The 25390-nt window shown below is 43.6% G+C and overlaps 1 protein-coding gene across 1 annotated transcript in view; it reads right to left on the minus strand.

The window, feature by feature from the left end:
• Positions 1–25390, minus strand: part of DDB1 (damage specific DNA binding protein 1) — a 53813-nt gene that overhangs the window by 2339 nt on the left and 26084 nt on the right. The window contains exons 2-23 of the mRNA XM_088454512.1: positions 23374–23522; positions 22973–23089; positions 22471–22807; positions 13420–13517; positions 12097–12255; positions 11130–11213; positions 8160–8276; positions 7975–8077; positions 7652–7727; positions 7451–7559; positions 6636–6814; positions 6387–6550; positions 6152–6259; positions 5797–6004; positions 5538–5633; positions 5336–5447; positions 2857–2980; positions 2593–2757; positions 1869–1963; positions 1614–1784; positions 1283–1392; positions 906–1075 (exon numbers count right to left, since the gene is read on the minus strand). Of these exons, the coding sequence (XP_088310638.1) occupies positions 906–1075; positions 1283–1392; positions 1614–1784; positions 1869–1963; positions 2593–2757; positions 2857–2980; positions 5336–5447; positions 5538–5633; positions 5797–6004; positions 6152–6259; positions 6387–6550; positions 6636–6814; positions 7451–7559; positions 7652–7727; positions 7975–8077; positions 8160–8276; positions 11130–11213; positions 12097–12255; positions 13420–13517; positions 22471–22807; positions 22973–23089; positions 23374–23522 (3051 nt within the window). The remainder of the gene's footprint in view (positions 1–905; positions 1076–1282; positions 1393–1613; positions 1785–1868; positions 1964–2592; positions 2758–2856; positions 2981–5335; positions 5448–5537; positions 5634–5796; positions 6005–6151; positions 6260–6386; positions 6551–6635; positions 6815–7450; positions 7560–7651; positions 7728–7974; positions 8078–8159; positions 8277–11129; positions 11214–12096; positions 12256–13419; positions 13518–22470; positions 22808–22972; positions 23090–23373; positions 23523–25390) is intronic.

The following is a 25390-nucleotide window of genomic DNA, read 5'->3' on the forward strand; positions in this document are numbered from 1 at the left end:
CTAACCCCTCCCTATAGTGCCTAACCCCTCCCTATAGTGCCTAACCCCTCCCTATAGTGCCTAACCCTCCCTATAGTGCCTAACCCTAACCCCTCCCTATAGTGCCTAACCCTAACCACTCCCTATAGTGCCTAACCCCTCCCTATAGTGCCTATCCCTCCCTATAGTGCCTAACCCTCCCTATAGTACCTAACCCTCCCTATAGTGCCTAACCGACTCCTTCACAGCCTAACCCTCCCTATAGTGCCTAACCCTAATCCCTCCCTATAGTGCCTAACCCTAACCGATTCCTTCTGCAGCCTAACCCCCCCTATAGTGCCTAACCCTAACCCTCTCTATAGTCCCTAACCCTCCCTATAGTGCCTAACCCTAACCCTCCCTATAGTGCCTAACCCTAACCGACTCCTTCTGCAGCCTAACCCTCCCTATAGTGCCTAACCCTAACCCCTCCCTATAGTGCCTAACCCTAACCCCTCCCTATAGTGCCTAACCTTAACCCCTCCCTATAGTGCCTAACCCCTCCCTATAGTGCCTAACCCTAAGCCTCCCTATAGTGCCTAACCCTAACAGATTCCTTCTGCAGCCTAACCCTCCCTATAGTGCCTAACCCTCCCTATAGTGCCTAACCCTAACCCCTCCCTATAGTGCCTAACCCTAACCGATTCCTTCTGCAGCTTCACCCTAACCCTCCACCAAGTGCTTGACCCTAACCCTCATACTAACTCTAATTCTCTCCCTAATGCCTAACCCTCCCTGTAGTGCCTAACCCTAACCGACCCCTTCTGCAGCCTAACCCTCATACTAACCCTAAAAATCATGAAATACCAAGTGTCAATCTATTGGTGTCGACCGATTGTCTATCTAGACTCTGTAACTCTTCCATCCGAATACCCTTTTACACCCACCGATCATCCCATTAACTGTCCCAAAGAGTACAGAGCCTTGTGTAGGAGGGGACGTCTCCCCAAGGTTCTGCATCACCAGAGATCCATGACAGAAGACGTTCACAAATTCTCCTAGGTGGAAAAGACCAACTTCCTGCAGGTGCTGTCGCTCCTCGTCCGTTGTGGCAGCACTAGACATGAGAGCAGAGAAACTTTAGGGGCTCCTGTCCTCCACTAAATAGTGAATTCATCTATCTAAATGATAGGCCGTTCTAGGATGACTTACATGTACAACTTTACACCATGAAAAATGTTCTATTAACCTTGTGCACATGTTAACCCTTTAACCATCAATCATTAGGCATCAACAACTTTCCCTATAAATAAGTACTCATTACCTGTCTTTCTGGCATACAAATAAATTAAATGCATTCTCTGCTCCCAGGAAGTTATCATCGTCTAGAATCTCCACTGCGCTCATCCAGTTGGGATTAAAATCTCGTGCAATCTGTAGGGATACAGAATAAATATGGACTCCAAACACAAATGACAGAAGGTAAAAAAAAGCCACATAAAGTCCATTAAATGTGTCAAATATTTGCATCAGATTTCAGGAGCTCCGAAATAATGGCTCAAGTTCACACCAAATGTCCTTTACATTTTTCTTATACAACAGCTATACTCAGATTATCTCTGGGCCTTTCTGCCCAACTCTCCAGCATTTCTTACCTCCTCGAAGTTTCCTTCCATCGGCTTGTAAGCCAGTAGCAGCACTGAACGCATCAAGTCTCCCACCAATATGAAATCGCCCTTGGTCTTCAGATATAAAGCCATGATATTGTTGTAGTGATTGCATTCGGTACGCAGCTCCTTTTCTGCTGTCCACTCGTACAGGCGCACCTGTGTAGAACAGTTATCTGTAGCCATGCAACACACGTAAATGATAGGATTCTCCCCTAGCTGTCCAAGCCACCTCCGTCTTACCGTGCTGTTGATGCTGGCCAGCAGCTTCCCATTAAACTCCACCATAGAATACACGGCTCCCTTCACTTCCTTCTCTGCCACAGTCTGCAGCTTCCCTGTATAGAAGACAGTTTTGGATCAGTACTGATCCTGTACATTCACCGAATTTAGTTTTTTTTTCCAACCTCTACAAAACCAGCACATTTTTTAGTCTAACCTATAAAATACAAAAAATGTCAAGTTACTGGTAAGTCTGTGAACACAGCACATCCCTGGCTTCATCCCATTTTCCAAGCAGAAGATGCTGCCTCCCGCTGCGGTGGGCATTACTTAGGTTATCAGTGCCCCTCCCCCGTGCAATAGAGTGGCCTGCCACAGGCAAAAGGTAAGATCTCTCGCTCAGTCCTTTGGACGACTTACTGAATCACCCAAACTGCCAACGCCGGCGAGTAAGTCATTTAATTTAGGTCATCTAAGACTGCTGAAAATTAAATATTTAGTGCTGGACAGATTTAGCCTTTAAAATACAATCGATGCCTTACATTTTAGGGGTGGGCAATAAGCGGCCCCCCAGCTGTTGTAGAACTACACATCCCAGCATGCCCTGCCACAGTTTTGCTACTGGGTCATGCTAAAACTGTTGCAAGGCCTGCTGGGGTCTGTAGTTCAACAACAGCTGGAGGGCCGTTGATTGCCCACCCCTACTGCTTACAACATTCCCACATTTGATCCATTCCCATCTTACCATCACAGTACTGGAAGACCACAATCCTCCCTTGTTTTGGTTCTGCCTCATCTGGATACACCATTGCCGTTCCCACTATGAAATACGTGCTTGGATCCTTTCCCAGCTTACAAGACACCAAGCTGAGGGTGTACTCGTTCTGCAGGAATTGGTGAGTGTGCAGGACTAAGGCAGAGAAAAACAAAATAAGAAGAAAATTAAGTTTTCTATTCAAAAGGACACCTCGCTCGTACCGGTCCTCTTAATCTCCATCATCCCCAATACCTTCAAAAGTGTGCTGATCTATGATGAGGAGATTGTGAACCTCTACTTCTTCTCCAAATGAGGTTTCATGGGGAGATGTGCTCCCTGAAAACAGCTTACTACTGCTCACACTGGAAGAGAGAGCCTAGCAGAATACAAGAATAAAAAGTGATGAAGACCAACATCAAAATCATCATGTAGGGCTACTACGTCCACGTGCCCAAAATGTCCTAGGCCAGAGGCATCCATGTACCATTGCCTTTGGGACTGTCATGTTATAAAAAGATACTGGGTAATGGTGAAACAATTTGCATTAGCTCATTTAGAAAATGATGTACCTTTATCGCCGGAATGGGCAGTTTTTGGATTTCTATCTATCACCACTAGAATCTGCCCTGGCTGTAAAAAAATATTACTTATCTCAGCAGTAGCAAAAAATATATATCCTTCAACATTGGATACAAACTACACCCCCCCACTCTCAATATGTTTAAAAAAAAATTTGTCTTTCTAATGCATTGGCAGGAAACATCTCTGCGTAAGGTACAGAAAACTGAATCCTTCTTTTCGATATGGGAGAGTTTTATTGCTATAAAAGAAGAGATTAAAAAGTGTTTTCAATCTAATTTATGAATGATCCGCCGATCAATTGACCAATATATTACGGTCATTTTTACTTTACAACACCATACATTTCCTAAACTCTCCTGACTGACTCCCCCCTCCCTCCTTATATTATTTCCGAGTGCTGAATCCCCAGCTTGACCCCTTGTGATCACCGTACACACACTGTGCTCCGTGTGTATAGGATTACATGGGATCGGGAGGTCGGGCCGATAAATATTAAACAGCACATAAAGATGCGAGCTCCCGATCCTGACCGTTGCAGAAGCGTTATAAGCGGTTTATCGGCAAATGCTACTGCAATAGTCCTGCATACACGGAGAGCAGAGAATAGATAGTACAGGTTGAGTCTCCCATATCCAAAATGCTTGGGACCAGGGGTATTTTGGATATCGGAATATTCCGTATTTTGGAATAATTGCATATTATAATGAAAAGTCTTGGAAATGGGACCCAAATATACACACAGAATGCATTTATGTGTTATATACACCTTATACACACAGCCTGCAGGTCATTTTAGACAATATTTTTTATAATTTTGTGCACATACATGAAATTCATTTATGTTTCATATACACCTTATACACACAGCCTGAAGGTTATTTTATACAATCTTTTTAATAATTTGTGCCTTAGACAAAGTTTATGTACATTAAACCATCAAAAATCAAAGGTTTCATTATCTCAGTCATGCTGAAAATATTCCGTATTTCGGAATATTTGGATATGGGAGACTCAACCTGTATATCACAGTGCTTGGCGCTACTCTGCTATACCAATTCAAATATAAACATAGGATAATATGTTATGGATCATACAGATACAAATTTATGCAGACATAAATCTGACATACATAACTAAATTCCAGTGTGTGCCCAAAAACTGAACGCTACTAGGATGAGTAGTAAGATCCACTGTATCACATTTATTAGAAAAATACAGTTAAAAACACACAAATAAAAATTGTAATTGGAATCAAGCTTCAATTCAAGCCTTGAAACGAGTTGGAGTGCTCCACCAGTGCCCACCTGGGAGGGAGATTTGTTGGATGGACTAAGAACCTCTTCTGGATGAAAGCGTAGGAGCCTATACAGGAGGGTACATCCGGAATACCCTGTATTTCACAACACCTGTGGCTCCTCACCTCCAGATTTGGTACGATCCTTCCTCATTATTTTTACCACATGTGACTTTTGGGACAATTTTACTAATCCCTATATGAATTATCCACCTACTCTCACCCATTATTGTACATATTATTTGGGACAATTTTACTAATCCCTATATGAATTATCCACCTACTCTCACCCATTATTGTACATACTATTTATGACAATTTTACTAATCCCTATGTGAATTATCCCATCTACTCTCACCCATTGTTGTTTATACTATTGTTTTTGTCCAATTACCCCATTTATATCTGTGTTTGTAACTTGGTTTTTCTAATAAATGTGATACAGTGGATCTTACTACTCATCCTAGTAGCGTTCAGTTTTTGGGTACACACTGGAATTTAGTTATGTATGTCAGATTTATGTCTGCATAAATTGTATCTGTATGATTACATATTATCCTATGTTTATATTTTAATTGGTATAGCAGAGTAGCGCCAAGCACTGTGATATACTATCTCTTCTCTGCTCTCAATTATACTGGGGTCTACTTAGGGGTATATCCGATATCACAGTGGGTTCGCTCACACTCTAAGAAGTGTATGAATATATCCTCTTACATTTTTCGAATCTTAGACCTGCATACACACCTATACAATCGTCAGATCGATCACCTACGATCAGGTGATCGGGACGAGGATTGTATAAGTGTGTACCCAGCTTTAGTCTAGAATACAGACAGGAACGCTCTTTCTAACCTGGGTGCTGGCGCTAGGTCGGAGAGGAGAGCTGCCTCCGCTAGCGTCTTGTACCTCCGTTCGACTGGAGAGTACACCAAAACACTGCGAGACCTCTTGATAGCAAATCTTTCTACAATAAACAGAGAAGATGATTACATTTAGACTTGGTTTAAAACAAAATTAATACAATTCCCATGTAATAATCTCGAATGGCACCCACCTGGGAGACTCATACAGTGGCACTGTTCGGATATGCAGTTTTTGGATTTCATCAATAGTCCCAATGGTTAAAGTGCTGTTATTGGCTAGGGCCAAACTGCAAATAACAGAGAAGTGGTAAAGATGCGGTTTGGTAGGACAAGCGGTATAATTTGTTCTACACAACAAATCTGATGAGAGGAAGAACAAAACCAAAAGCTTAGGTGATAATTGCACTATATCCTCTAGACAAATGAAATGTATAGAGTGTGACGACTTGCCTATCAGGGTAGCCCTCTGAGTTTAAGGGGCACATATAGTTAACTTCTTTCAGATTGACGTTGGAGAAAACTAGCTTGTGGTTGCTGCTGTATATGACAGTCGGCCGGTCAGAACAGGCGAACACGTTCGTTGTGGACAGAGATCGGAAAGTCCTGAGAACAGTGGGCTGTGTTCCCAGAGTCACCTTCTTTCGGTCACTTAAAATACCTGTAAAGCAGAGAGAGACACATGAACGCTTTTGGCAGTGATGGCTGGGCTTTCACCGCCATTCATGACTTACAAGCTCAGCAGTGGCTCAGGGCTTACATGTGTTTCGGAGAATTATACAGGGCTATGGTTACAGCCTCCTCTCACCTGTGTCTGTGTTGAGGCTGAAGTAGAAGAGCGCACCATCTCCCAGGGCACATAGTAAGTAGTGACTGCTCTCAAATGACGTCATGAGGATGGATCTTGGGATAATCTCTGAGAGAATAGGGAAAAAAAAAGAGTCATGAAGAAATCATTTTCTTCCATTTTCCCTTTGAAGCTTAATTGCCTAAAATACATCACAATTCCCAGAATCCCTCTGTAAAGGTCCATTTTAGCTTACCTCCCCCCAGCATCTCTTTGTGCAACAGCTGAAAGCCTGGTAGGCTCAGGATTCGTGCAGAGATATCAGTCCATAGGCCGATAGCACAAAGCGTGGACATAGCTTCACTGCCGCCCAGTGGGGTGACATCTAAACAGGCAACTTCGTGCTCCATTTCCGTACAGCTGCAGGGTAAACAAGTGGCATGAGTAATGAACAGCGCTAATAAAGGCTAAAAAGCCAGCCGCAGAAAATAGCATCCGGCTTTACCTGGTTTGTCTCAGTTCTCCTGGGTGGATTTCCAAGTAATAGAGGACTCTGCCTACTGCAAGGAGCACTTGGCGGCTGTTGCAGGAACAGACACTGACTTTCCGACCTTGTGGCTCTTTCCATTCACTAACCAGGCTTTGCGGGTCCTGGGACACAAGCCTCACTGAAGCTGATGTGATCTGTTAAATAAGAAAAATAAATGGCAAAATTAGTGGATTGTCGTCAAGAAGAGAGCCGATTCAATAAAAAAAAAAAAAAAGGCATAAGGTAAATCCAAAAATGTGTCTGTAACGGCTTTTTCCAAATGTGAAGTTGGTTGAAATGGGTTGGGTTTGGGATCCCAGTTGGCAGAATATTGACAGCGGCATCCCGACGCCTGAACGTAAGTAGCCTGTAGCCTAACCCTCCCTCTAACCCAACTTTTCCGCAGCCTAACCCTGAACCCTCAACCCCCCATCCCTCTCCCTAGTGCCTAACCCTCGATTTATCCCTAATACTTACCGTTGGGATGCCGGAGGTCGGTATTCTGGAGCCGGGATGGTAACTATATCCCGGTTCAAATAGTATGCTCACAATGTGTATCGCTAAATGAAGAGATTTTCCGTCATAACCAAGTATGAGAAGCTCTCAATGCTTCTATGACATTAGTTTTCAGAGACATCCAAGACCCTTACTAATCAAAACCTTTTCACCACTGAGAGATTGCCGAAATCAATGCCCAGTGAAATCAATGTTAATTGCGGTCTTTTTAGAAATCAGTTTGCAATTAGTTGAAGAAGTTCTTATGGGAACACATTGGTCTAGTTATGTATTACCTGAATGAGCTGCTGATGTGCCACATTCCCACAGAAGAAGGTTTGCTGATCATCAACAAAGCCAGCCAGGTCCGTCTCTTCCACTTCTTCCCCCGACAAGGTCAAAACCCTGCAAGACAACTGTAAATTAGTATCCCAAAAAAATAAATTATTTTACACTTTTAAATCCTATATTGACCCTAACCTCAGTTAAGACCTCACCTAGTCTGTCCCACAAAGGACAGGACCAATGTGTCATCTGTTTCACGGCTGGCAGCAACTCTGAGGGGCCACAAACCTGATGCAAAGCAGAGAACATAGAACGTCATGTGCGGGAAAATAAAACAAAATGTACAAGTCACTAAGTAACCCCAAGGTGATACATTACAACATATGAGATAGTGGTAAAGGCATCTCTAGTGTTACTCTCAGGAAGTCAAGACAGCAACGAGAAGTATATTATTGTTCCTTCCCCAATCCTCACCCAAGTCCACCACCCAGAGCCCTAATATAAGTAATTTCCTGGCTATGGATTTCAGCAGCACCTTTGATTCCGGGTAGGTCAATGCTGGCATGCTCATGGATGCCAATGCCGTTTCTGATGATTCGCAGAGAACCTTCCTTAAAGGCCCCAGAGCAGGTAACAAGCTGTGAAAAGATGAAACAAAGGTAAGAACTGATGCACAGGAGTTAGGGGAGATATGCAAGGAATTCAGAAATGTCGTCTCACCTGGCCTTGCCCCTGCCTCTCAAGATCCACCACACACATGTCTACAATTGGTCCCAGGTTTGTGAAAGTCTCCATTGCCACAACATATGAACCTTGTTCATTACTGTCTGCTGTAAGCTGCAAAGAAGCAGAGATTTAGAAGTTAAGGGTTACTAGGACAGATACGAGTGAAAAACAGATATGCCACAAATTAAAGTGGCAACCCTGTAGACCTAGAATACAAAAGGACAATATGAGCAGAGGCAGTAAAAAAAAACACATCGCATAAAGAAGAGAAACTGTACTTACCAATACATCAACTATCATCTTTCCAGCATTGAAGTGCCAGCTTACAATGAATGAATGAATTAATGAACAACCCAAAAATATTATATGAACCCATAACAGTCACAGAAGACTAAACAAAAAAAGCCATTGAGGCCCAGAAAGGTCAACTGACACTACAACCAAGGACATCCCTGGTCTATGTTCCCTATTGGCTTAGGAGAATTGTGTTAGGTAAATCTATGAAGTGAATATATATTCACATCACAAAGACACTCATATATTGCTCTGATAATGGCGGATGCCTTTAGGCCCAGGCTGCACTTGTCATCACAGACACAGGCCGCCACTTGTGCATACAACCAATGTAAACAAATCCACAGTTAAAGTGACTTGAGTAGAACAGGCCGGGACATTCCTAGCACCTTTGAAAAGGACAGATTCCAAAAAAAGATTGAATCGTGTCAACACAGGTGCATAAGACCATAATCCATCTTTATGAAGAAGAAAAGGCTGGTGGGGTGAAAAGCAGTTTCTGAGACAAAGGTATAAGGACAAAGGTAATCACCAGATACCTGCCCACGTCTGATCCCCTGGAGAACCATTTTGCTGAAGTAACAAGATTGGAGAACACAGGTAGCACAGGTGACGTCCCACATTCCAACCACGGCACTAGACTAAGTACCTAGATCTGAGAACTGGGAGAAGAACTATGTCATCTTTAAGTCCAAACAAGAGCCCAAGAAGGTGCCCTCTGGAAGACCTGGGTATACAAGCAGCTGGGAGAAGGCATCAACGTTGAGCAACTACTGGAAAAGTCAGCTCACCAATTGTCAATGATAATAACAAAACAAAAAATATATTCTTGTGTCAGTTTAATTGGTTTAATATTTGTTCACAAGCAAATAAGATGTTAAGAATTTTCATTTGACTGCACATTTTAAAATACCCATCAGTATGTTCAAGACCACTGCAATAATGTAGGATCAATTTAATTATGAGTTTGTGAAAGTGGGCTTGCATCATAAAACTCACGTTCATTGTGACAGTGGGCGCACCTGAGAAATGTGAGATTGAATTAGAAATGGCCATTTGCGGGCATAGCGGCGCTATTGCTAAATTTGTCTACAAAAAGCAAGTGCATGAAAAAGTGTGGAAATCATCCTGAACTCCCAAAGACTGGCAGCTGGGACAGCAGGGGCATATGGAAAGTATTGAAAGTTATTACACCATACAAGTAATACATCATTTATCCCTGTTTTGAGCTTTTCAAAGGAAATCACCTGAAAAATGACAAGTCTTTATTGTACAAATTAAGCTCTTTAAATCCCTCCAAGTGTATTATTATTATTCACTGGGAAGGTGTACCAGAGGTGCTACACTGTATCCAGAAATGTTAGCCTTATAACAAAGAGCTTCCCTACCTTTTCACCTGCTCAGGGAGGTGTGAACAAAATAAGTGAATTTCCTGGGAAATGAATTTTGCGAATTTAGAATTGAATTGCAAATGAGAAACGTGGTGTGAATTTACAGTGAAAATGGCTTGCAGGACCCAACCTGCTCCAAACTGAAATGACCCGTGTGTTGGCTCCAAAGCTAGGTCTTTAAAAGAACCCTGTTCTGAGGCAAAAAAACTGCTTTCACCCCAAATGCCAGGGAGATTCTTTTTATTTTAAACCTGATCTCAAGAAGTGCTTAATGAAAGTTGATCATGAATATCTTATACTTGAGAGCCCCCTGCCATGGGAAAACCAGATCACTCAACTAGTCCGTTATTCAACAACCATCCTGTGAGCTTTCCAGCCCTCATAGAAGTCTTTTAAATGTCTAATGTTGCAACCCTGCTTCTGAGATTGGGAGTCTTGCCCCAGAGAAGACGAGAATGCAATAAATCTATATCTGGAAGTACTAAGACAATGCATTAGTACCACCACATCTCATTCTGAGGTTGAGAGAAGGTACGTTCTCCAGGGCTTATATGGACATAGCAGAAAGTGGCTTGAGCGGCTGTGGGAGCATTGGAGCGCACCCCTTGGGTGCCATGAAAGCAACTACCTGAGCCTGCAGGGTGACCAAAGAGGAATAACAGCTGGCTGCAGGGTAACAGAGTGTCTGCAAGAATAACCCTAAAGGTTCTTTTGCACACGACCATGAGCACCTAAAGAAAGACAACATGGAAGGTGGAATGAATCCTATGTGTCTAAAGATGAAGTTCTTGCAAGACACACTGACAGTACAGCCCAACGCAATTTCCTCACACAAATAATTTGTCTTCCTTCTCAAGGGGAGTAAGAATGTTTGTGGACTATAAGAAGGGGACAGAAGCCCACGGTGGGTCTGTAGGGGGAGATCACAGTCTTCCTCCTGTCACACTTTTAGTAATATGTGACTTACAAGAGTAATTTGCACAGTGCTAATTGCAATATCTTTAACAAATATATAAATGAGTGGAAACAAGCCAGTAGCTTATACATCAAGGGCCCTTTAAAAACTGGTAAATTAGGTGGAAGAGGGATCTACTTGTGCATAGCCTGCTCCCAAGGATGGGACAAACCCAATAATTATTCTGTGTCCCGTAGATGATAGAGTAAACTGGGATTCTAGAAAAGGGACAAATTAAAATAACATATAGGAGTTTGTGAAATTAATGGATTATAACCTATAGGATTTACAGACAGGATTTCTATTTTACAAGCATTCGCTTACCTTAACTAGCTGGGAGTCTCCAAGTCGAGAACCCACAAACACCACTCCATTATCCAGGTAAGTGAGACATTCTGCAATGGAGGTCTACAGAAGAGAAAGATAACAGCAGTATGCATGAAGAACTTTAGGAATGTCTCACTGCAGTGTGTGTGTAGTTTTTCCCTTTGATGTTCAGGTGTAAGCTGGTTTGAAGCCACTAACAACCTACAGCAAATCAGTGTCAGCTTCTTAAGTGAAGCAAGTATGGAGGTGCAATAGGTAGTAATGCCTGCACTGTACTTATACAGCTCTTATATCTAATTATGCACTACTTAATTGTTAGTGTTATAAGGATTTGAAATAATTTCTAGAAACTACTTGTAACAAGAGAATTTTTTTTTTTGAAAATCCACCAGGACATGAAAAAAATAAAAACAGAAAATGCTGCTTTTAAAATAAGCTCTTCGTGTCATTTTTATACTAACACATGTATCCGAACTTTCAGCAACATGATACAATTTCTGCTGTAAACACTGCTACACATTAAATGGTATCTACTGCAAGACCACCTGACCCTAAAGGCCCCCATACACGGCAAAATTCAAAGTTGGTAAGATCAGTTGTACTATTTCCTTTGAAATTCATAAGATGTGGTCAAATGGTGTATGATTTATCATTAAGATCATAGGATAAGATGCATAGAAGTGTATCACATCGTACACGATCAGTTGAGATCTCTTTACAAAACCATCTGATCTGCGATCCAACTAGGCAACGGTGGGGACGCGCATCGGGGTCGCAGAAGACTCAAAATACAACTATTTGCAAACGATTGGTCTGACCAACCTGTAGAAACTGCCCAAATAGTGTTAAAAATCGTCCCGTGTATGGCCAGCATTATTCCGATTCCCACTGTTAAGGAACTTAAACAAGGGCAACATATAAACCCACTCCAACAGAATGGGCAACAAATCTAAGACCCTCTCACCTCCCCCAGCAGCTCCACTCGGAGGTCCTTCAGTGTGACACTTCCATCCATCTGCTCCTCCTTTTCCAGCAGCAACATGAATAGGCGACCCTCCATGTCCCCAAGGAGATATCGCGATCCATTTACGTCCACACGATTATGACAGACAATGGTGCTTTGCTGAAAGGAAAGAAACAGTCAGCGAATAACCATTATACAACAATACCAAGGACCCAATTCTCACAGCTGAACACAACGTAATAGCGCTCCCTTGTATTTTATAATTAGGGATGTGCAGGCTCGGTTTTATTCGGATTTACTCGGTTCTTATCGCCACTTTACCGCAAATTCGGATTTATTATATTGGCTATCCAAAACACACGATAGGCGATAGCCAATAAAATGCCGCTTAAAGATCCGAGTAAAACCGAACCCGCTCACCCCTAATAATAATGCATAATGCATACACCAACCTAGAACATATAAATGGCAACGTAGACAATAGCCAAGGGCCGGAAACGATAGAGGTTCTGGCTTCACAACTAGAATATGAATTGGCTACTGTGCCATTAAAATGTATGCAGAATCACTAATGCTGTGTTAAAGGGCTGCAGCATTACCATGGAGATCTGCCACAGCATGTTCTATAATCTGTGCACTTATAGGCAGACATACAATTTACTATAACTGGTTGTCCGAATGAAGACCTGGTACACATCCAAAAAATTTAAATACATGCAGATGGAAAACAGATGGAAAAGTGCAATTATAATTGTGTGTTGCCCCGCTGTACGAGGACAAGAAGCGGGGAAGGTTTCATTTGTACCATTGGGGTAGTGCACTCTACATATGCTGTAACATTTAAATATTTGGTACGTGAGGTGGCTTGTGCAAATATATTCCATATTTTAATTATGTTTAATTAAAAAACAGAACAAAAAACTATAAACAGTTGATCCAGTTATTTTTTGGGCATCCTCCCAGTCTTCCAAGCGCAGAAGCGTCAATAGTCCTGATCCAAAGTAAGCAGTCAGGAATAACTGTCCCCGCACAACGCATAACTAGTGCTGCATCAGTTACACCACATACAGGTGCCCGTGAAGCAGCTTGTTAGTGGCAGTGACTATTCGCCTACAACTGGGAGCATAACCTTGGTACTCATGAGTGTATGGTGGGTGAGCAGGACGAGAAGGATTGGTAACGGCAAATTACTCATAGAAAATAGGTTAAAACCACTTCCGTGATAGGGATGCAAAGTAAGCCCACCTGTAACAATATGGAAGGGAAATTGAGAGATCCTGTAACTGCACCGTATATAGTTCAACTAATATATTAACTACTCACCTTAATGATTGGGGGAGCTATCGCCAAGTATTTTTCACCATTGTGGTATGTTATGGATTCTTGACCTATTATAATGGCTCCTCCAAAAGGCTCTGGAACTGAGACACAGACACACTGCAAGTCACTTAATGTGCTACAATACTTAGCAATTATATATTGATACAATGGTTGTCTTCTGAAAACAGGTTATAAACCCTGCAAAACCTTTAATGCAATATAGTTTTGTTCAAAGAGCGATGTAGCACGTATGAGACGGAATACTTTTATATTAGTGCTCGATCAAGTCTGAAAGAGTGAAGGCCCCTGGATGGAAAACACTGTTTATATATGCCAGCCGTGTATTTCATTACCACAAGTGTGCATAGAATGCAGCATTGGTCGGTTTCTCACCTGGTAATTATATTGTTACTGAATGAAGGACAAGGCTGATGTGCAGGATAAGACTTTTATGCTAAACCCATAGGATGCAGTGTCAGGTAATCTCATTCTCTTTAACCCGCATAGCAAATTCAGATATTGCAGAGAGACGTCAAGTACTTGCTGACTTTTGTAATCTATGATTTATCTTAAACCCAGTGACCTCATAGGGCGGTGACTGCAAGGTGACACCGCATTTATATTTAAATTAGTTTAGGCAAAATTTCCCTGACAAAGAAAACCCAATATAGAATATCTACACAGTGCTAGTTTGGAAAGATAAATTAAAATATACATCAAAATGGCAGAGCAGCGGTCACAGTCATAATGAGCAGTGGGTGAACACAGAGACCCTGAGCTCAACTCAGTACACCCATAGAACGGGTAAGTGTTTGCGCTTCACCGGTAGTCACAAGATACAAAGAATCTGGAATAATGAATGCAAGTAGATGTTTATTAGCTCCAATCAAATGTCCCTAAAAGGCGCATATTCTCAATTATGGGTCTTGAGAACACACAACTTATAGATATTCTTCAGAAGTCAAATATTATATCACCATCATGGGTCAAGGGGAGATACACGATTCATGGGATACACAGCTGCCCCTTTCATTCTTTTCAGGCACACAGAACAGCAATGGGAAATGCATCCCTGTCTCCTTATCTAATACATACTGCATGCATTATGCATTTGCCTCAGCAAGGAGAGTTTTACATCTGGATTCAAAGGGGCTGATTCGGAGTTGGGAGCAAAATACAGGTGGGGAAATGTTAAATGTGAGAGGGTCATGTTCTAACTTAAATGTATATTGCACTGTCAAAATAAATCTGTTCAGTATTTGTGGGCTACATGAAAATGCAGCCAGTATTCACTCTGCATTGCAACCTGGTTTGTTATAGATACAGAGTTACTTGTTTTTTGTTTTTTTTATTTGCTCTCAACTCAGAAGCAGCTCTATTGTATTTAATGGCAGAAGGGTGTTTTACTCCCCACTATCCTCGAGCTGAGAAGAGGTTCAGCCCAGTTCCATTCCCCGAAACCTGTATGTCTAATAAGGACTTTCCTGCCTAAAAACACCCATCTGTTTCTCCCCCTCTGGTAGAAAATCAGCTCCATAGAGACACCACTGACAGCACCCTCAGGCATCAATATTACCTTAGCTGCCGGCTGGAGGGGTCTGTGCAGTGGTCAAATACCATCACCTCATCCAGGGGCTTCTCCAGGCTGCCACTAGGCTACTATTTGTAGGCTTACTCCTAGTTCTAAAATATAGAATTATGGTATAACATACCTTTTGATAAATCTTTTTCTTTGAGGTCCATAGGGTCCACAAGGTATATATGTCTTGGGATATATAGTTGGATAGCATCCAATGCACCAAACAGCAAAGCTTTGGAGTTCCCAGCATGCACTGGTCCCCCTCCCTATATACCACGCCCCCAGCCACAGGCATTCAGTTCGTGACCAAGGCTCGCGGCAAGAGACAGAGAGTGGAGAAGGAAGAAAAAATTTTACAAGAAGACACTCAACAAGTGAAGAGGTAATCTGTGATATAAAGTTTAAGAACAAATCCATCTGAGGCCAGGTGCGTCAGGGTGGGTGCCCTGTGGACCTTGAAGAAAAAGAATGATTAAAAGGTATGTTATACCATAATTCTATATTTCTTCTTCGGGTTCCATAGGGTCCACAGGAATTACCTTGGGATGTACTAAAGCAGTTTCCTTAAGAGTGGGGACGCTGCTGAGTAGATAGGAGAATCCGCCGCCCAAAGGCAGCATCCTGAGAGCCATACGTATCAAAAGCATAGAACTTGATAAACGCACTCACGGAGGACCAAATGGCTGCCTTGCAGAGTTATTCAGCAGAGGCACCCTGTCTTACCGCCCACGATAGTCCGACAGACCGAGTGGAATGTGCTGTTACCTTGTTAGGAACAGGAAGATCAGCCTGTGTATAAACCTGAGAAATGGTCATACGAAGCCAGCGAGACCAGGTTTGTTTGTTTGCTGGCCAACCTCTTTGGTGAAAACCATACAACACAAAGAGTGAATCCGATTTCCTAATGGACTTGGTCCGATCCACGTACAGTAGATACGAAGGGCTCGAACCACATCCAAGGATGCTTCACCTGAAGTCAGGTCTGAAGACTTAAAGGCCGGGACTACCTCATTTAAGTGAAACTAGGACACAACCTTCGGGAGGTAGCCCGCCTTGGTATGGAGGACCGCTCTATTTTGATGAAACACCAAATACGGAGAACGACATGACAACGCTGTCAAGTCCGAAATGGAGTTTGCAGTCCAAGAACCCGCTGAAAGAATGTTCTAACATCCTGCAAACTGTCAAAGCCGAAATTTGGGACTCTTAAGGTAGCCAGGCGAAGACCTAAGTCTAGTCCAGGATGAAGAAAAGCAAGTACTCTTAATACCTTGAATATCTTAGGGTTATATCTTCTGTTGGAATACCACAGAAAGAATGACCGCCAAATCCTGTGATAGATGCGAGCAGAAGCAGGATTTCTTGTTCTCAACATCGTCTATCACTGAAGTAGAAAACCCCATGGCCTTTAAGACGGAAGACTAAAGAGCCAAGCCGTCAAAGCCAGCCGATGTAAATCCTGGTATAGACAAGGACCCTGCATTAACAGGTCATTCCGCAGAGGCAGTGGAAACAGACTGTCTATGGATAGACGTGTCAGATTCGAAAACCAATGCCTCCTGGGCCAGGCAGGAGCTATTAGTATCATCCTGCCATCTTCCTGTTTTAATTTTCTGACGACCCTTGAGAGGAGGGAGATTGGAGGAAACAGGATTTGCCAACCTGAAGTTCCATCTCACCGCCAGAGTATCCACGAAGGCTGCTGAGGGGTCCATTGTTCTGGACCCATACCTGGGGACTTTGTGGTTGTGACGTGATGCCATGAGGTCTACGTCTGGTATCCCCCAACCTGTCCACCAGGATTTGAAATACCTACGGATGAAGAGCCCATTCTCCGGCGTGTATGTCCTGGCGACTTAGTAAGTCTGCTTCAAAGTTGAGAATCCCTGGTATGAATATTGCCGATATTGCTGGAAGATGGCATTCAGCCCATAGCAGAATCCTTGCCACTTCTTCCATGGCTGCTGGACTTCATGTGCCTCCCAGATGGTTTACGTAGGCCACTGCTGTCGCATTGTCGGACTTAACCTGGACAGGCCTGCCTTGTAGAAGGTCATGAGCCAATATGAGTGCTTTGTGCACTGCCCGAAGCTCCAATATATTTATTGGCAGGTGACTTTCTTGGTCTGTCCACTTTCCCTGAAAAGTGTGACGACCCATCACTGCTCCCCATCTTCGCAGACTTGCGTCCATGGTGAAAAGTACCCATTCCGGGATCCATGACGGACGACCATTGTTTAAGTGAGTCATCTCCCGCCACCAGGCTAGGGAGAGGCAAACCTCCGGCGAGATGTGTATCATCTGGGTTTTTATCCGATGATACTGACCATCCCACTGGGCCAGGATCCACCGCTGCAGGTACCTGGAGTGGAACTGGGCATTAGCCACCATGTCGAATGTGGCTACCATGGAGCCCAGGACCTGTTTGTTGGCCAAGATCCTAGACGCTAGGACACCTGCGTCAATCCCCGCCTCCACCATATACATAGCTGCTTCTTGCAACTGACCAAGAAGAGACCGCTGCTCTCTAGACGTCAACCATAGACGCCTCTCGCTCCTTAATCCACTCCTCCATAGCCTTAGCTACCCAGGCTATAGCCACCGATAACGAAAACAATGATTTAAAATTATTGTCAATCTTTCTATCGGTAACCTCTGTTAACGAGGATGCTGCGGGATGAGCAACGTAGCGTTTTTGATCAGCATTGTCACGTGCGCATCTATTGTTGGTGGAATGTCCCATTTATTACATGCCCCTGGAGCAAATGGATATCAAGAGGTCAAATTCTTAGCGGCCTGAAAATGCTTATTAGGAGTCTCCCAAGCTTCAGCCATAAGATTCGTCAGTTGTCCAGACCAAGGAAAATAATCTTTAGATACAGACTGACGCCTAAAGACTGGCTCATCATCTGTCAGAGCAATTTCCTCTACCTCTTTATGTTGAGGCCAGTTCTAACCCCTCTAACCAGAGAGGGCACATCCACAACTTGATAATCCTCTATTTCATAGACCGATTCAGCGCTCTGAGTCTCAGAGTCTGATGAGGTAGTTGAGTCAATATGTGACACCTGACGAGACCTTTTCTTCTGCTTCTTTATAACCATTAACTTCTCTCCTGCGGAGAGACTGAGGATGGCAACACACTCTCACTAGAGTGAGCCGCAGAATAATCTCAACAGGGATTCATAGGAGGCATATATACAGGATGATGCATAGGCTGTGGGGTACTGCCTGTGGTACCACGGCCGGAGCTCGAACCTCAGTAGCTTTGCGTATCAAATAGGACAAAGCTTGAGGTGTGATAGCCATCATTTGTGGCTCTATTGTTGGTACAGATGTATTAGATATTTCTTGTAATAATCTACAACATCTACTACATATTCCATCAACATCCTGATTAGAGAGGCTTGTAGAACAGAATTTACAAGATAAACCAACTGATAAGCTTGCCTCCTGCTCATTATCTTCAGCCATGATATTATATCAATGGTATAAGGTACACAATATACATGCAAAAATGGCTATGTATCAATGACCCCCACACACACCGTCAGATGGATGAGGAGAAACAGTGATAGCTTGAAAACAACAGGTAGTGTACAAGCAGCAGCAACTAGCATACAGTCACATACAATGCATGAATACGCATGATTACAACAGCAATCTGAACTCTGATCAACTAGCCAGCCCCAGCGGGGTGATGGTAGGATATAGAGAACACTATATGCCAAACCTGACAGAGAGGGATATAGGAGACAGACAAGCCTCTGAGAACACCGCCGCATCGCTGCCAAACACTCAACTGCACGTGTCTCACCCTGAGGCGGTCACGTTATACCAGACACTGGAGTTCCAAACCGGAAGTCTGCCAGGATGCGTCTGGGGGACAAGTGGCCGGGGGAGCGCCAATCTCCCCTAGGCTGTGATTTTTAACGGCCGGGTACGCTACACTACAAGGTGGCAGGACGCAAAATAATGCGCTCTAGTGCGTCCTACCACCCGTTCCCGGCAACAGACAATATAGTCCCGGTCGCCTATTGAGGATCGTCCTGCACACACAGCCCCCCCCCCCCCCCGATGCGTCTCAACACCAGAGGTAAGGGACCGCTTAGCGCACTTACCTGCATCTCCGTTCCCCGACTGCAGTCCCAGGCCACTACCCAGCCCCGCTGAAAACCCAGTGGCACAAGGTGGAGGCTTCTGTTGGATGTAGTAGGAGCCGCAGTGCAGGCGTCTTTTACGCTCAGTAATGCATTTGGCCGATATGATCGCATACTGCAATGCGATCATGGGTGTTAATATTGCGCCAAGATCGCATTACAATTGCGATCATTAATAAATGGGCCCCTAACTACAGAACGGGACCAGACCTTCATTTTCTAGAAAAGGTTATTTAGCAAGTCAACTGGAAACTCATCTGTCAACCCATGATATTTATTTCATTGCAGTCAGAATTCAGGAGAAGGCATACAGTAGTACTGAAACAGCCCTGGTGTGTGTGCTTAATAATCTTTTGATGGCAGGAGACAGAGGGGATTGTTCAGTCTTAAGGGGAGATTTAATAAAGCTTGGAGAGAGATACAATTGGATAAATAGCACCAACCAATCAGTTCCTAACTGTCACTTTACAGGCTGTGTTTGAAAAATGACAGTAAGGTGCTGATTGCTTGGTGCTATTTATCACCAATTTTATCTCTCTCCAAGCTTTATTAAATCTCCCCCTTAATCCTTCTGTATCCCCCTGCAGCATGAGACTGAAAACTATAGAATTCTAATTGAGCGTATCTGAAAAAAGTTTGGACTGGACAGCACAGTCCTTAGCTGGGTCAAACTGTTTCTCACCGGTAGGTCCATAGAGTATCTTCACTAATATACTCAGTGTCAATGCAAAATGGCTGTCTAGCTGAGCTAGAGGAGTGGATGAGTGCCAGCTGGCTGCGAATGAATCCTGATAAAACAGAGGTCCTTATCACCGTCATACAAGACAAAACTACAGTGTAGCCAACCCACTGGCCTTATGCTCAAGGGGTCAGAATTGCAATACACTGAACATGTGCAGAACCTAGCAATTCATTTCCTCTGAAGATCTGCCTAAAGTCATACATGCATTTGTATCATCACACTTGGACTGCTGCAATGTCCTCTACATGGGTCTCCCAGCTAAAGAATTGCACCTTTTGTTCCTTAACCATTTAACGTACGATTTTTTTCCGTCAAAACCGGTGAGAAATAGCCGGGTCCGCAGGAGAGTCCGGGGAGTCAGAGGAGATCTGCTCTGCACATGTGTAGTACGGATTTCCTCTTCAAAAACACAGCAGGGCGGAGCGGACACACTTTGTCAGCTGAAGCACAGTTGGCTGCGTTGCGGACACACTTTGTCAGCTGAAGCACAGTTGGCTGCGTTCACATCCCATCCAACCACGTCAGTTAAGTGGTTAAAACAAGAAAATGCAACCCAAATACTTAGCTCTCATTTCTGTCATCTTATAAACCTTGTTTCATTTTGCATCTGTTTTTGTAAAGCAAATATAAAGCACTTTGGTGCCCATTTATCAATAATCACATACACAATGCGATATGAGGGCGCAATATTAGCACCCATGACCGCATTGCAGAGATCATGGTATCTACCCATTGGCCAGGATGGCACTCGCCAGGGGCGCCGTCCGAGGGGGGACGCTGTCTGTCGGTGCCACCTGTGGCCAGGGGGTAGTCAGGACTGGACTGCCGGGACTGGAGTCCCGGGCCCGCCCCTCATTCCTATGCAGCGCAGACGTCCAGGGCCAGACAGCCGCTGGCGCATGCCGGCTGCGGCTGGTTTAAATGAATAAAGTTTTTTTTTTCATTGAGACAAGGCGCGCGTGACATCATGACGTCTCGTGGGCCTCATCACTGCACTGAGAAGGAGCCGGCCGCCGCAGCTGCACTCAGAAGACTGAAAATAAATAATGTAAGTGTCTCTGGTCTGTGGGGGACAGGGGACTGGCTGGTCAGACAGAAAGTGGGGGAAGGTTGGCCTCAGTAATGCTCCTGGCATCCTCCGGTGCCCGGTTTTTTGTACAGTGAACTCCACTCTGCTCCATTTATCCTTGTTGGCCCCATCTTGGATCCTCTGCGCTCTGCATGCTGCAAGCTCCTGTGCTGCAGTACTGAGCCTGATTGTTGACTGGATGTCTGGGAAGCCTGTCTCTGGGACTGGTCACCTCCTGGTTAGACAGAAGGGGGAAGGGGGCTGGATTTGTAGACATAAGTGGGTGCTGGCTGATTGGAAGAAAGGTCCCTGGGGAACCCGGCTGGGAGGAACATGGAAAGGTTCCTTTTTTTTTATATTATTATTATCTCTATCATTTTTTTTTTATTAAATAAGTACTAAATGTAATTATTCTGAAAATATGGGGGGGGGGGGGGGGACACGCCTGTCCATTACTTTGCCAGGGGTGCCCTGATCCCTAGATACAGCCCTGCATTGCAGTATGCGATTACACCGCCCTAATGTATCAACTAGTACACGCAGGGACAGGGGCTCGGAAAGGAACCCGTCCCTGCGATGTGCTCAGAGTTAAGAGACAGTATCTGCAGCCTCTTCCCTCTGCTGTTAGAGTCATGTGCATTCTACTGGCCACGCATGTGCAGCGCCATTGCTGTCATCTCTGCAAAGTGTAGACTATAGGCTACAGCACCACAACGCTATCTTCATAAAGCGTCAGCTGCGGGGGCCAAATTCTGCAATGCTTCCCATTACCAGCTTGGTAAATCTAACAGCATCATAGCTCCCATACAAACCTTTGAGTGCTGCGGCTGCTGTCTGAAATGGAGGAACTGCTGCAGATATCGGAGATATCCGCTGCGGAACCCTCCATGGTACATTTAGGGGATACTTACTTTTTGCGGGTATCCCCTGAAACGGGGAATTTCAAGGAATATGCCACAAATATTTAATGATAAATAGGCCCCATTAAGTCCTATTGCGATAAAATTGCTATATAAATAACATTACTTTATTAGGGGGATTTTTGTTTGTAAGTGCTCTTGTACAACGTTTACTTATTACACCATTTTAGATTTCCAACTTCCTATATTCTGCATGTCTTATCCCAGTCATTTATGTAAACCAAGTACAGTGGTTTATTCTTGCCACTGGACAACTACATTTCCCTTTGCTGTATGCACAAGGCAAGAATACATAGTAGTTCTTTGTTGTATCCAAGGGCAACGTAAATAAACTCCTAATGCTGGAAGGCCTTGGCAATATAGAGGACTAACCTGAAAAGATAAAGCTCAGTATTTACTAAAGGCTGTAGGAGGGGCTAGTACAACACGACATAGTAAAACGGCTAAGAAATTGTAAAACTCCTTTAAAGAGTAAAATAGCGTAGCTCAAAGACTGCAATAATTGTGCATCCCTGGAGCTTAGAAGTATTTATAATGAAAAGGACTGTAACTGGAAGTGATCTGTATCTTTTGCATGTACATACCTGCGATCACCATAGAAGCCTCAGCCTCCACGTTTTCTTGTTTCCAGGGACCTTTGCTAAACTCCTTTTCCCTGAGGGAGACCTCATAGGTCTTCACATGCCGGCCTTGAGGGTCTTGGTATACAAAGCAAATAGTAGGAGCCTGACAACTGTAGAGAAACTTGACATCAATGACGTGAAGCTCCTCCAATCGGATGTTGAAAGCCTTTAACTCTTTATTGTCTCTTTCCAGCGGTATCACTTTGAACAAACCATCGTACAGACGTAACCCAATCATGCGACAATCTGGGTCTATGATGCCAATAATCCCGGTTTCTGAAGGTCTGCCAATGCGATCCTGACAAACACAGCAGAAGAGAAGCAATAAAGGTTAAGTATTGGAGACATTTATTAATATTATATAACAGAAAAGAGAATAAGCATATGTATATAACTATCTGAAGGGAGATGGTCTAACCAAGTAAAAGATAAAGGGGGGTGTGACTTTGCTGCTGAGCAGTACCTGTACGTTGCCATGCGCGCGGGTGATGATATCGATGCTGTCCCCCGTTTGTTTATACTCCAGGATACAGGCATTGTATTTGGCGGTCAGGACGAACAGCAGGTCTTTACTCTCGCCCTAGATATAAACACACAAGACAACCATATAATAACACAACTCCCCTGCATAATGAAGCAAAACTTATCATATTCTGCTTCTTATCAGAGGAATGTACAGCTCACACATTTCAGATCATACAAACATTGCAGACAACATAACCACAACAAATGCTGATACTCCCAACTTGAAACAGCACAATGACAAGAAAGAAGAAAAACTCCTTTAATCTCTAACATCTATGATTCCCATTAAGGCATCCCTTGTCCAATAAAGGAACCTGAAACCAGAATCAACAGGGTTACCTTGGGTCTAAAGAGCTCCATGACGGCAATCTTGCCATACATCCCGACCTCTTTTACAGGACGCAGTCCCTCTGGTGTCACCACATAGATCTCCAGCCGTGTGTTCTTGGCTATCAGAAGATTCAAGTCATCCTCAGATGTGAAGTGTCCTGTAAAAGAGTGATAAAATACATAAGGCCGATATGCAGAGCCGCTGGGAGACAGATGACCTCAATGTATCCAATGGTAGAAAAGAATGCAGATGACATTTCAGCTAAAGTACATTAGGCTATCAAAATGTACACAAAAGTATATGCATGAAACATAAGAGTATTTTATACACACCTGATTACCGTAATGTGGATTATTTGTATACATTTACATTGGAATACACGTATATTTTGAAAGAAATATATTGCAATTATTAACCTCTTCACCACTGTGTTTTCTCCCCCGTGCTGAGCCTAATTTGGCAGTTCTTGCACTGGTCGTATGACCCAATATTTCAGCAGTACACACACAAAATGATATCTTTTTATTATTAAAAAATACCCAGAATTTTCTTATAACCCTTCACATGGCAAATAAAATGTATCTAAAATAAGCAAAATAAGTGTTTTGCTTCTATTGTTCACTTTCTATTATTATAAATTGTTTTTCAACAAACACCACAAATACTTTGTGGTTCTCACTCCGGCATTAATCCACTTTCTCAAATTGTAAAAAGTAATATATACAAAAGATTTTAATAATAAAATCTGCCTATTATCCCCCCCCCCCCCAGTTTTCATCGTGAACATGCACCGTTCAGAGTAGAATTCGCTACGACTAAACCACTTAATGAATGGGGAAGAGGAACAAGGACAATCAATTATTTTCATGAGATAGATACGTTGCCCTTTGTCCACAACCATAGATAATGGGGTAACTGCTGGGCTATTGCAGCTGTGGCCGCTATAAATATATGACGGAGGCCCTGATTCAGAGACGAATGCAATGATGATGATTACACAGCTGAGCCATTATCAGTGGTCTGCGTATACGTCGCACTACGCATGCGACAAGATTCATTACCATCGGCGGGCGCAGTGAGGATTTGGCCACAGTGTGAATGATATTCAGGGACCGTTTTGGGAGGTAACAGGGGAGTGGTGGCTCAATCGCAGGGGTGTCACAACCGATTTTGGGGCAGGTCTCAGAACGTAAATGCGATCACGTACGTAGGTAATATGACTCCGGCGTCCATTCAGAGTAAACAGTTACTCAACCTTTGATAATCGACTGATCTGCGTCCAATGCTGAGTCTTTGTACGCAATCGGTTGGATCTCGGAAGCAGTCATTGGGCATCTCGATACAAATCCCGGCAGCTGCTATATTTTCTCACATTGGTGGCACTATTAGCTCGCATCTGTGAATCAGGCCCGGAGCACATACATATGTTATGACAGGACAGTAAGCGGGCAACACTGAAGGAGAACCGTATTTGGGGTGAGAGAGAGGCTAAACCTGGAATATAAGACGCTTAGGGGCATATCCAATTGCCGGGGAAAAGTCCCAGACTTTCCGCCTGGTGGACTTTCCGCCTACATCCCTGGTTTTGGGTCCGGAAAAGTATCGCGCATGCGCTTTTCTCCCGATTCAATTCCAAGAGATGCGAGAAAGGGACCCGGGGAAACTCAAACAGGCGAAAAGTGCTGTCAGATTTGGGGAAATCAGCCTGACACTCCCCAAAAGATGCACTGACATTGGGGATCAGTATGGATACCTCCGAATAGCCCCGCTGAAGGTATTTGGGGGTACTTAAATGGTCTCAATAGGTGCTAATTAGCGTATTTGCATAAGGGGTGAAGAATAGCATTTAGCAATGTTTTTTCATCCAAATATCTAGTCCCAGCAAATTTGGGGTACCTGAAAATGGGGGCTAGCATATTTAAAAGTTGCAAAAGTAAAGTTTTAAAAATCATGGAAAATCCACCTGCTGCAAACACCTGCAAAGAAAAAAACACCTGGGGCACACTTGGGGACCCCCCTGGAGTC

Source organism: Taudactylus pleione, unplaced genomic scaffold (assembly GCF_031769625.1).
Source record: "Taudactylus pleione unplaced genomic scaffold, aTauple2 ptg000619l, whole genome shotgun sequence".
Lineage (NCBI taxonomy): Eukaryota > Metazoa > Chordata > Amphibia > Anura > Myobatrachidae > Taudactylus > Taudactylus pleione.